A 12832-nucleotide genomic window follows, 5' to 3' on the forward strand; every position below is an offset into this window, starting at 1 on the left:
GAGGGCAGTGTAACCACACTTGCAGGTGATTATTTCCCCTTTTTTTTTCTTCATACAAACAATTTTTTCCCCCACAAATGTGTAAATGTGTATTGTGTTTTTTTTCTTTACATTGCAGTCAAGCCTCTCTTACACCACCTTGTATTTTTTTTTTTTTCCCAACTTTCTACTTTAAAAAAAAAAATTTTTTTCAAATGAATAATCTTTGGGTCGGGGCAAAACAGTTGGAAAATATTAAGTATGACTAATTTCAACAGACATTTTCAACAGTTAGTGAAAAATGCAATGGTCAAGCTGTGAGAGAAAAAAAAGCTGCACCTGGTAATTGCTGCAACTCCCACTGACCCATGAACAACGTGCATCAGCATACACCTAAGAAAATTGCTTCATAGTTAGCGCATTATTGTTTCAGTGATGGCGGAGAGGTTGCCTTGCCTGGCCCTGGGTGGCATCATTAACACAGGCTGGAGCAACACGTTTAAATCAGATGGCTTTGTCACAGGTGTAACTACTGCTGTTCATGCATGTGATTAATGTCCCCTTCTTTGATTAATTTCCTACGTTGGTTGAGAAGCCCTCGCATTTGTGATTAATGAACCTGCAGTCTAATATAATGTAACACCGGTCTGGTAAGTGCTTATTTTATTTTTATTTTTTTTCTCATTTTATACATACGTGTGTGTGTGTGGATGTGTGCTCACTTTGTTTGCCGGTGTGCAGCATCTTTTAAAACCCACAGCTCAGTCGGTGGAGACAGCAAATAAAAAAAAGGTCACACTAGAAAAAAAAAAAAAATCTTTCATGACAGAAAGAAAATACAACATTCTCAAAAGAGGAGAGTTTGTGTTACTTTAGAGCTGCGATATGCTCTAAAGTAACACAGCTCTTTTAGTCAAACAGCAGCCTTGCAAAAGTATTCACGTCCTTTGATGCTGTTACACATTTTGTTACAGACATCTTTGTGTTTTCTGAGATTTTGTGCACCAACACAAAGTATTACAAGAAATGGAAGTAAATGCTGATATTTTAGCCCACAGACAAAAATATTTAAAAATAGTTTCTGCTCTGATAACATACAATTCAGTGCAACCAACGGATCATTTGTTAGTTCAGAAGTAACCAAATTAGTAAACAGCATAAACCTGCATGTTATTCAATCTCAATACGAGTCCAGCTGCTCTGAAAAGCCCACAGAGGTTCGAAACATTACAGAGCAAACCAATTCATGATGACAAGGAACACAGCAGACATGTCAGGGATACAATTGTGCAGAGGTTTAGAGCACGGTTTGTAAAACAGTACCTCACACTTTGAACATCTCATGCAGAACTACTCAATCCATCATCTCAAAAGAAAAAGAGAAAAGCCCCAACTGGAAACCTACCAGTACATGGTCGTCCACCTAAACCATCAGGCGACGGGAAGCAAGAAGGTCAATCCGAGAAACATCTGCAGCAAGGGGAAGAATCTGTCAAAACAGACAATGATTAGTTGTGGAGCACAGCTGGTGTCTTATGAACTAACGGTAAGAAGAAGCCCACTATTGAAAGACTTGGTACATTACTTTGTGTTGTTCTGTCACAACATCCCTATAAAATACTTCCAGTTTGTGGTTTTAATGTGACAGACAGTGAAAATGTTCAAGAGGTGTGAATACGTTTGCAAAGCAATGTATTTTGGGCTAATTCTGAAAGTATTAAAGAGTGAAGACGAAGAAAGGCTTAAAGACACAAATCCATATCCAGTATGTAGATTCTGCTCCAGAACCTCACAGAACTTCAGTCTATTTTTATTTTATTCCGCAAGAGGAAGAAATGTACAGCTTGGTTTACCCTCAGTGTTGACCTTTTGATGTCTAAGTCGATATTTTCTCCTTTCATCCCCTCTCCTCTCAGGCCTCTTCTTTCCCCACCTTCGCCATTTTCCCAGCGGTGACAGAGACGGAGGACACAGGGATCTGTAATTAGCTGCTTGACCCCGGGGTTGGGTTGTGTGACCCCGGCAGCCGCGTAGCGCAGATCCAGGCTGATCAGGTGAGTAGTTCTCAGGGATCAGTGGTTGAAAGACAGCCGCCGCCGCACCTCGGCCAACTCAGTCACTCTAGCCAACCCCTTGCAGAGAGACGGGCATGGTTACAGGAGCCCAGCTGCCGAGGTCCAGACAAGGTCTCAAACACCTGTCTGGACGGTGTACAAATATACAGACGCATGCGTTTTGACTTCCTCCGACAGTGATGTGGCTGGAAAATACATTACCTTTCAGTGAGGGATCGGGAAGGAGTGGAGGTGTGGGTGGCTGGGGGGCTGGTAAACTGATCCAGTTAGGGGAAGGATAGGGGAGGGAGGGGATGGGAGATGAAGGAGGAGCAGTGCTGGCCCTTGGTCAAGTGCCTTGTACTCCACAAACAGGCGGCGTCTAGTTACATTTTACCTGAGAAGCCGAGTCTGGGGAGTGGATTAAAGAAAAACAAGCATCTAGACCACCCTGACCCTAAAGCTACACCTACTTTGGTTGAAGAAAACGTCATTTTTAATACAGTCATTCAATAAATTGCAATATATGTCCCAATGAGTCTCCTTTGTCAGAATAAAAGCACCTTTCGACAATGACAACCTTCAAAGAGGTTTTAGACATACTTTTTACTAAACCCACTTTTCTGTTTCTATACATACTGCTTTTTCTAATGGTCTGATGCAATATCCTAGTTTTAAATGTGTTTTCATCAGCTGCAAGAGAAAAATTATCATAGTGAACACAGAAAAGGCTTTCAAACATCTTTCTGTGTGCAGTTCATCTATACAATGTATTTCACTTAGTAATAAAGTTCCTAAAATAAATAGACTTTTCAGTAACGTATTGAATAAGTCTGTATCTACATTCACAATGTGACAGATTCAGTACAATTACATTAAAAAAAAGAAATATTTGTGGTTGAAAAATCTGAAAGATGAGCAAAATCCAACAAATTGCTTTCATACCTGCAAACCCTAAAATCAACATCTTGTTAAAGCACTTTTTGATTCAGTTTCAGTTTTCAGCATTTTTAATAGGAGTCAGGTTCCTACGTCTTGATATGACGATATGTGCCAAATCCACCAAATCTATCAGATTGTGACACCTTCTCTTGTCCAAAGCCTCCTGGATCTATAATATTTAGACTTGTCCTTGGCCACTCTAAAACTCCCATCCTAACACATGGGATGTTTTAGCCAGGTATTAATGTTTTATTTGGAAGAAACTGGTTCTGTCTTTCCATCCTACTCATGAGTCCAAACATCTAGGAAAAACAGCAAACTGTCATCACATGCAGATCACAACCAGCACAAACCACGAACTCCTGAAACCTCTTGAGCGATGCTGTCATTCTCTTGGTGGCCTCAATTTTCATCTTGTCAGTGTATATTTTGGAGAAAAGTCCGGTTTTAGTAATGTCACTCGATTCACTCTGGCACTGGTGTGTATGTAAAGCTGTGAAGTTTTTTTTTTTGCGCCTTTCTTCTTCATTGATACCTCCACAACAGGATCATCTTAATAATGTGTAGCTTCCCCTCAAGCTATGGATTTAGCTGAAGGATGAAAGAAGCAATTAACAAAGTGCAGCTGAACTTTGTTTAAAGTTGATCAAATTAACGTTAACAGATGTTAGATCTGAACCCCAAAAACACAGACTGTTGCAATGTAATGAAAATATGCTTTAAAGATATGACTTATTCATTCCAGATTGTGCATGTATTATTGCAGATTTTTTCCCTCCAACAGATCTGTTTGTTTTCCAGTTGAATAATGCAGAAAAACTTTTTTTTTTTTTTTTTTTTCTTTTTTTACCAGCGGTGTACAGACTTTTGATATCAGTAGAAAGGGAAGGGGAGAGTCGTAAAGGACGCGCTGGGAGAGATGTTCACCTGAGACAGCGCAGTCACCGATGCTCCGGGCGCAGCAGCGTGACCTCAATGCTGACAGTGTTTGAAGTTTGAAGAAAAAAAACAAAACAAAACAGCGACACAAAAGCGTCTCGATCTGAAATTATTGCCCTTAGGGTTGGGAATGAAGAGATGGGAAGTAATAGAGAGGAAGACGGCGAGGAGATGGAGAGAACACAATATAGGCTATATATATAAAAAAACATTTTCCCACGGGTCTGGTTAAAAGTTCAAACCAGTCGCTTAGTATACCTGTTCTGTCGCCTTACCCCTCTTTGCGTCTCTTAAGTCATCGTGTTTACACAAGCTGTTACTGTCGTCTCCCTGTTGTCTTACCCGCTGCTGCTCTTCCTCCGTCTTTCCCGTCTTTCTTTGTCTCTTTTCCTGCCGGTTGGAAATCTGCGAGGCTTGCTCATCGGCGCCAGCGTCTGTTAATCCCCCTCCCAAAGCACCTTAGCAACGCTAGGAATTTAGAGATACTAAAAAACCCCCACAAACACACACACACGCACACATATATATTTGCACGAAACAACAACTGTTCTTAACACTGTGCTCATATTGGCAAGAGTGGCCACATCTTGAGATGTGTGTGTGTGTGTGTGTGTGTGTGTGTGTGTGTGCGCGCGCGCGTGTGTGTGTGTTTTCCATAAGTAGTTGGTAACAATCTGGAAGGGTGTGATAACCAAGGATCTCTCAAGAGTGTGCAGGCGTGTGTGTGCAAAGACAGAGCGCAGGTTTTTGTGGTAACACCAGAAACCTGGTAATCACTGCATGTAGTCACCTGAGAAGCTCATTATCTTGTCTCTATGCATGTTTTTGTTGTTGTTGTCCGTTCACTGTTCGCCTGTTCACGTCAGTGAAAGAGAAAGAGAGAGAAAAAAAATTCAAAAATAGACAAATTATTGTGACTTATGGTATCATGGGTTCAATTTTGAGGCTGTAACTCAAATGTCTTTTATGAAAAAAAAGCAAATCAATAAAGCAAGGTTACAGCACTCACAGGAATTACAACGTCAGTTATTTTCCCATTTATTGGTTTTGTATTTTTTTTTCATAACAACAAGGATCACCCCTCCACCTCGTGTTTTTCTCTGCCCAAAATCAATTACTTAAGGGGCAACAGTAAAATAATTGAGGGCACATTTAGGCCTTGGAATTAATACATATTTTAAATGCTGAAACTTTTTCTGCAACTTTTACTTTGATGAGTTAATTTACTTCTGAATTAGAAAATACATTTTATTTTTTGTGCATTATTATCTTTACACAGGGAAGAACATTTTCAGTTTATTTAATTTGCTCTTCTTTTCTTCTTTTTTTCCCTTCTTTTACCTCTAAAACCAACCAAAATCACATCATCAGCTGTAAAACAAGCCAGTGGCTCTGAACCTAAACAATAACATGTGACATGCACACTCTCACACCAGAAATATGTTAATTAGAACATAACTAAGCACTATTTCCTTTCTTGTGTCTGCATAAAAAGAACCTGCCAGAGGTTTGTTTTCAAATTAAAATTGCTCCCACTTACCACAGTGACTGAGGGCCATGGCCGAACAGAAAACAGACAGCAGAGTTTTGATTGATTCCCTTTAACAGGCATTAACTCTGTGTAAGGTGACTGTTTTCTGCTTACACAATAAATAGGAATAGTCATGAAAAGTTTGTGACAATTTTTGCTAACAAAAAATGCAGCGGATTCTTGGAAAACATGCCAGCTAAGGGGCTAAGATTATTAAGATGGTGAGGTTTTCTGGAACTGAGACTAGAAAAGGAGAGCTGCAGTTACCCAGTCCTTGAGTCCACGGTGCCTCACAAAAGTATTCACACCCAATTAATTCCTTTAGATTTTGACACATTACAATTAGAAATTCTCCAGTCATTTAATTGGATTTATCTGATAGATCAATACAGGCTAGTACATGATTGCCACGTGCAGGTAAATAAGCACATTTCTTTCCATTTTTTCAAACAAATCAAACTCTAAAAAGCACAGTGTACATGCACATTCAGAGCTAATATTTTGTAGAAGCACCTGTTGCTGTAATTGCTTCAAGTCCTTTGGGGATATGTCTCTACCGATGTGCAACATCAAGCATCTCTGAACATCAGCTTTCAATTTTGCTGCAGTTTCTCATTTGGATTTAGGTGTGGGCTTTGACTACACCTAAACGAGGCATATGAATGTACTTTGATCTAATCTGTCCCTAGAAAGCCTCTGGTGGGTATTTGCTGTCGTCTGTTTTACTCCAACAGCAAAAACAGTTGGAGTGTATTTAGCTCCAGCTGTGTCATGATCTGTCCATGTCTGATTGATAGGTTAAAAATAACTTCATGAGAGGTTCACAGTCATTGTAGTGCTTTCAAACTTCTACTTAACTTTATCCCTGGTGTGTTTTCATGTTGTCATGTTTTTTCTTAAACAATGTTCTCTGGCAAACTCCCAAGACTATCACAGATCAGCTGCATTTTTATTTTTATTTTTACAAAGATTACAGCACATAGATGTAAAGTAGTTTACATCTATGTCTCCACAAGGTGACCTTTTTTTTGTGTGTGACGAAGAAATGTACAAATGCATTGTACATTTTTCAAAATTTCCGAGTAGCCTTTAACATCTATCTCATATCTATTCAGGCGGTATAAATACTTCTGCAAGGCACCATTTGTGCTGTGGTCCAGATGTGCTGAAATCACATTTACACAAAATATTGGGCAATCAGTGGAATCAGAGTGTAAAGAGTAAATTTAAGGATGTGATTGTCTCTGACATTTTCTTGAAAGTCCTTTTTCCATTTCTCACAGCACCTTTCTTCCAGTGCTTGATGTAATGATGGCCTGCCAGCTGAGAGAGGAGACAGGGTGCTATCAGTAAATTATGGTTTCCACTGGGTGATCCATGTCCACTGGTCACAGTCACTTTGCTGGAAGAGACAAAAACAGAAAGAGGAAGGAAGACAAACAGTATGAGAATCACACATTAAGAGTCATTTAGTCTCTGACGATGTTGTTTCTAAGCTGGTTCATTAATTCATCAGTTCAATCAGAAATAATCCAGTTAATCCCATTTTAAAACAGCTTGATACCTGGCATCAATTTAATGGCCGTGGAAACTAATATCACACGGATGCGATCATTAAGAACAATTTATCAGCGCCTCTTCGACATTTCGCAGTGACATACAAATCCTTCACTTGTTTCTATCGGACTTATCTAAACAACCCCAGGTTGTTGATCACTCGACCCAGCGGAGTTCAGAGGTCAGCTACTTCAAGCGGCTATCGGCGGGCTGCAGGTTGCAGAAGGTGCCGCAGAACGGCTGTTTCTTATCTGAACTCTTTGACCCCTCATTAACCCCTTGCCACTGCTTTGTGAATTATCACCTGACGCAGAGGAAAAGAAATCCTTCACAGCATCTGATGGGCTCATGTGTTTATCTGACTTTGTGCGCGAGTCAGAGGTTTAACAAGTTAGCGAGAGATGGCATTTAAATTATTTTGTAATAACATATTTAAATGTGAAATGCTTAAAATTTGAATGCGTTGTGTACTAAACTCATATGAAGGTATTCAAGTATCTATTTAAATCCTGTGCTGCAGCGTATCAGAAATGTGTTTTATGTGACAAGTCAGGCACTGCTAAGGAGAAGATGATTGGGCTGCAGTAAACTTATTAAGGCTTTATTTGCATTAAAAGGAGTCAAAAATAAAGTTTTCATAGTTCAAAAAAGTGATCCAATGAGCAGGATGCAGTATGTTTGCTGAAATATTTTGCTAAAGAAGTTGTGCATTTGGCCATGAACAATATGACTTGTGTCAGGAAACGATCCCAAGAATGCCTGAATTCAAGGGTTCCTGTTCTATTGCTGCCTAAAACATCATGCTGGATGGTGAGTCGTGTATTTCCCAGATAAGAGAAGCTATCAGACTTGTCTTTTTGTAAAAGTAGGTAAGATTCGTCAAACCAGTGCACCTTTTTCTAGTATTGATGAATACATTTGTAGTTTCACAACAGGATACAAAACAAAGTCCTAGATGGATTTGTATTTCGATTCCTTTCTTACACAGAGAGCCTTTACATGTTCAATACTTTGAATGTTTTTTTTTCTTTTACTAGGTGAAGCAGCTAAGGTCAGTGAATTTTGGCCATTCACAACCCTGCAGGCTCCAAATTAAATGACCTTTTATAGGTTTACCTACTGAAGAAAAGGGGCAGGAGCTGGAGTTGTGAAGGTGAAATGAAATCACTAACAACAATCCAGACATCCCCTCCAAGTCAATTAAAGTTTTCTGTCTCCTGTTTTTCCTGCAAGGATATAATGTTTACTTGCGGTCTATTTTATGCCATCCACTCTCAGCTAGGATTTTAAAAGATAATATGTTTTCTAATAGGGTTAGTTTTCAAAGAGAAAAAGATCTCAAGTCCTTAAGTTACCTTTCTTTCTGCCAATTAAAAGGAAATACGGATGGAATCTGAATGCAACATAAGAAGCAAGAAAATCTGTTGTCCACAAATAGTCCATAAATCCTAAATTAGTAGCTATTACATTGCATTCATATTGGAGAATGTATTGATTATCAGCCAACCAACCTGATCAATCCATCAACCAATCAGCAGCGACCTTATGCAACCAAAGAACCAGCAAACAAGCTCAGTAATGTACGAGAAATATAATTAATAAAAGAAAAATTAAAAGCTAAATCATTGTAATCGTCAAAAATCACATGAAATTGAGCATCAGCTTCAGAAAACAGCTAAACCAAGATTTAAAACAATCAAAGGGATTGTTGTCCAAATGAAGACAGTTTGTTCCTTCATTTGGGTTGGGGACTAAAAACACCACCACATTTCTTTCTGCCAGTTGGAGAGGAGAAAATAAGCTGGTAAGTTGACCTCAGGGTCAGTCTACCAGTGAGTGAGGAAATATAGTAATTGAAGAAAAGCCACACCTCCCAACATTTTGGATACTCATCCCAAAGCACAAAACCTGAGTGATGTATGAAGAAAAAAAAAAATTGACTCAATGTCTAGCTTTACTCAGTTGGGCAAATTTTAGCTAAATGGACAAAGTCAAAAATTGACCTGAAAACTGAATTTACAGATAAGAACAGAAATCTCCTGTAAATGTCAAACTAGAGCTGGTATTCTGTGCACAGAAGTGAAATATTGCATAGGTCTGAAGAGGGGCTTACCCATATTAATTATACCTGGATGCATAACATTTACTCTATTGTGCCTGGCAACGACATTCATATTAAGGGCTCTTAAGCTTTTTTGTACTTTGTCACATAACAACCACAATTTTTAAGATATTTTATTGATGTTTTATGGATAAAGTGGAAGCAACACGAAATGCAAAGTTCTTTACATTACCCTGTGGAGCTCCTATTTTTTACATTTCTTCTACTTTATGTTGGTATATCTTAGTTTGTGGTTCTTCTCAAACAAAATGTTAAAAACTTTAGAGCAGGTAGATTATTTTACAGGGCACTGTGGTTGGGATTAAAGTACAGCTTTTTGTTACATCAATTATAAAACTGTACACTTTACATTGTGCCTAATAAAATATGTCAAGTAGTTGTAAATGTGTCAATCATAAAAAAACGGATTGTTATTTTAAGCTTGAAGACTCGGTCTATAAATGGTTTTCTATGATGCATCATTATGAAGGCGTGTCTATAAGAAGAAGGGCAAATTGCAGTGCTCATCGCAGTATTTTTGGCAGAGTCAAGCTCCTAATTAAAGGTGACAAGGCATGTGATGCCAAAAGATGAATGAAAACAGTACAAATTTCCAAGAAAATCTTAACTCCTTGCCATGTGTTGAGCTTGAGAGTAGATCCAGTCGAAAAAAATTCAGACTGATGTCCCAAAAGTTCAAAAATAGCAAAGTCTTCTTACCAACAACATTGATATGACCTATATATATATTTTTACATGTAAAGATGTATTTCTATGTGTTTTATTCTTTTGTGCAGACACAGGTCTTCTAGATTCTTTTTGAAGAACTGGGTCCTTAAATTGGCTTAAAAAAATAACTCAGTGCTTTTATTGCTAAGTTTGTCTTTAATGTTTTCTAACTTTGAAGTGATGCTCTCTCACTCAACAAGTGTAAGAGCTGCTCTGTAACAATTAAGTCCCTTCTGTTCTTGTACAGTTGGTTAAATTTATATTGTTTCACTAAGATGTGACAGGTCGTGCATCATTCTAATTGGAATGTTTTTTTTTTTTTTATTTGAGTCAGATTAAACTACGTCAACAAGAACATTTGCAACATCCATCCATTTTCTTACACCCTTGTCCCTGGTGGGGTCAGGAGGGTTGCTGGTGTTTATCTCCAGCTAACGTTCCGGGTGAGAGGCGGGGTTCACCCTGGACAGGTCGCCAGTCTGTCGCAGGGCAACACAGAGACATACAAGACAAACAACCATTCACACACACACTCACACCCAGGGAGAATTTAGAGAATCCAATTAACCTGACAGTCATGTTTTTGGACTGTGGGAGGAAGCCGGAGAACCCGAAGAGAACCCAGGCATGCACAGGGAGAACATGCAAACTCCATGCAGAAAGACCCCGGCCGGGAATCAAACCCAGGACCTTCTTGCTGTAAGGCAACAGTGCTACCAACTGCACCACTGTGCAGCAACAGTCGTGTCAAAATATTCAGATGTTTGTGGTTGTAGTGTCATCAAATAGTAGCTCAAGAGACATGGATGACAAAATTTGAAAAAGATTTGAAACTGTAAGTAACTGTAAGTATTTCTAGCCAGAAATAAGATACAACTGAATTTAGCAGCATTAAAGTCTCTGTTACATTATGAACAACCATTAAGCGACTTCTGGCAACCTGTAAAATATGTGAAATCACAATCCAAATGCAAAACAATGACAAAGGAGGTTTCAATTAAACTTAGTCAAGGTCAGAAAGAAAATCAGAAATGTCCTGCAATGCTTAAGAACATGGAACTGCAACTCCGCAGCCACATGTGAAGTTTGCAAGGTTGACCTTTAATCATGCCCTGCTTTATCGCCTTTATCCTTAAAGCACTTTGATTTAAAATAAATAAATCATTCACCCAAACTTTGGCTCTGTTGTGGGTGTCATTCAAATTAGTGGAAACACACTACAGGTGATCCTAAGCTGCATATATCACACCGGTTTGGTCATACCACATGTCTTCATCGAAGTTGAATATTTAGAAGAAAACATGAAACAGTACATTTGGCAGAAAGGTTGGTAAGGAGGCCAAGATGTACAGGATTAATGAGTTCCACATCTGCTGCATCAGCAGAACACTAAGGTACAGCCCGACTGTGAGATGGGGCGAAGAAGCACAGCTTGGTGTACACAGAGCATTTTGACTTATTGCACTTCTCAGACTCTTATAATAAATCCCTTCTACCATAAGAGAGCGAGACAAACAGATGACTTACAGAAAGTTTTCATGATTCTTTACCTTTTTCACATTTAAGTTTCCTGTTTTTGGTTTGCCTAAGCTGCTTTATTGCTCTGCAGCATCCATTGCTCTTAAACTTATTGACCAGACCTTAAACTCATACTAATGGTACATATGGTTCACTCCACAGAGAAAGGAAAACATCTCAGAACAGTGAACCATTAACTATAGCATGTTGAAGAAACATTATTTAAAAATGAAATGATCATACTATATCTAGTCACTAAAATAGTCAATAGTTGTTTCATTTGCACAAGATCATTTAAAAAAGTTAGAATACTGTGAAAAAGTTAAATATTTCCGTGCATAATTTTATAAAGTCAAACCCATACCATAAAGATTCGTTACACATAAAGTGAATTAGTCTAAGCCTTTATTTCTGGTGATTTTGATTTTTGTGGTTTACAGAGAATAAAAGCCCCAAAATTTACCATCTCAGAAAACTTGAATGTTGCATAAAAACAACAAAAAAAGATATTTTAAACAGATATTTATGCCAAGTTTCTGAAATGCTCGTTTATTTCTATGCTCTCCAGACTTGGTTGGGGCTCCTTTTGCATGAATTACTGCATCAATACAGCATGGCATAGACGCAGGGGTGTCAAACTCCAATCCTCAAGGTTCGCTGTCCTGCAGGTTTTAGATGTGCCACAGGGACAAAACACTGGAATGAAATGGCTTAATCACCTCCTCTTTGTGTAGATCAGTTCTCCAAAGCCTTAATGACCTAATTATTCTATTCAGGTGTGGTGCAGCAGAAGCACATCTAAAAGCTGCAGGGCAGTTGCCCTCCAGGACTGGAGTTTGACACCTGTGGCAAAGAGGCTCTGCAGCAGAACTGTTACAGGTTAATAGCAAACATAGATGAACCAGTTTCCAAGTGAAAAGTCCTGCTGGAAACTGAAATCAGCATCTCCATAAAACTTATCAGCCAAAGGAAACACCAAGTGCTTGAATATGTTCTGCTTGTTGGCTGTGCTGCTTCTGGACTGGCAGTCCAGCACCAGCAGATGACATTGCACCCGAACTATCACTGACTGTGGAAACTTAACACTTTACTTCAAGCAACGTGGATTCGATGCTTCCCCACTTTTCCTCCAAACTCCAACACTTTGATTTGCAAAACTTTATTTTCATCTGAAAATATGCTAAACTTTTTCACAATTTTGTAATTTTTGGAGACGGACCAATAGTAAAACAAAGAAACAAAACAAAATAGCTACTAATTGAAGATTAATTCAGAAGGGGATGAAGCATGAACGTTTGGTAGTGGCGGTTTCTGATATGGGCGACATGGGCAAATGCCCAGGGTGGAATCTCATCGGGGCGGCATGAGCACCCAATAGAATATTAAAAACTCAAGCTGTGATTCAGGTTTACTGAGGTTATGAAATTTGGACCACATCACAATCCATTTCATTTAAGTTTCAAGAAACACCTTGAAACTTAA

General features: G+C 38.8%; 1 protein-coding gene across 3 annotated transcripts in view; it reads right to left on the minus strand.

Moving 5' to 3' along the window:
• Nucleotides 1-365: 365 nt before the first annotated feature.
• The window catches only part of sox1a (SRY-box transcription factor 1a), a 48508-nt gene continuing 36041 nt past the window's right edge, over nt 366-12832 (minus strand). For all 3 annotated transcript variants that reach the window (XR_006372018.1, XR_006372019.1, XM_044130725.1), the window contains exon 2: nt 366-6847. Coding sequence is in view for 1 of the 3 variants with exons in the window: in XM_044130725.1 (XP_043986660.1) it covers nt 6800-6847 (48 nt within the window). In the remaining 2 variants the exon portion in view is untranslated. The remainder of the gene's footprint in view (nt 6848-12832) is intronic.

Source organism: Gambusia affinis, linkage group LG11 (assembly GCF_019740435.1).
Source record: "Gambusia affinis linkage group LG11, SWU_Gaff_1.0, whole genome shotgun sequence".
In the NCBI taxonomy this organism is placed as follows: domain Eukaryota; kingdom Metazoa; phylum Chordata; class Actinopteri; order Cyprinodontiformes; family Poeciliidae; genus Gambusia; species Gambusia affinis.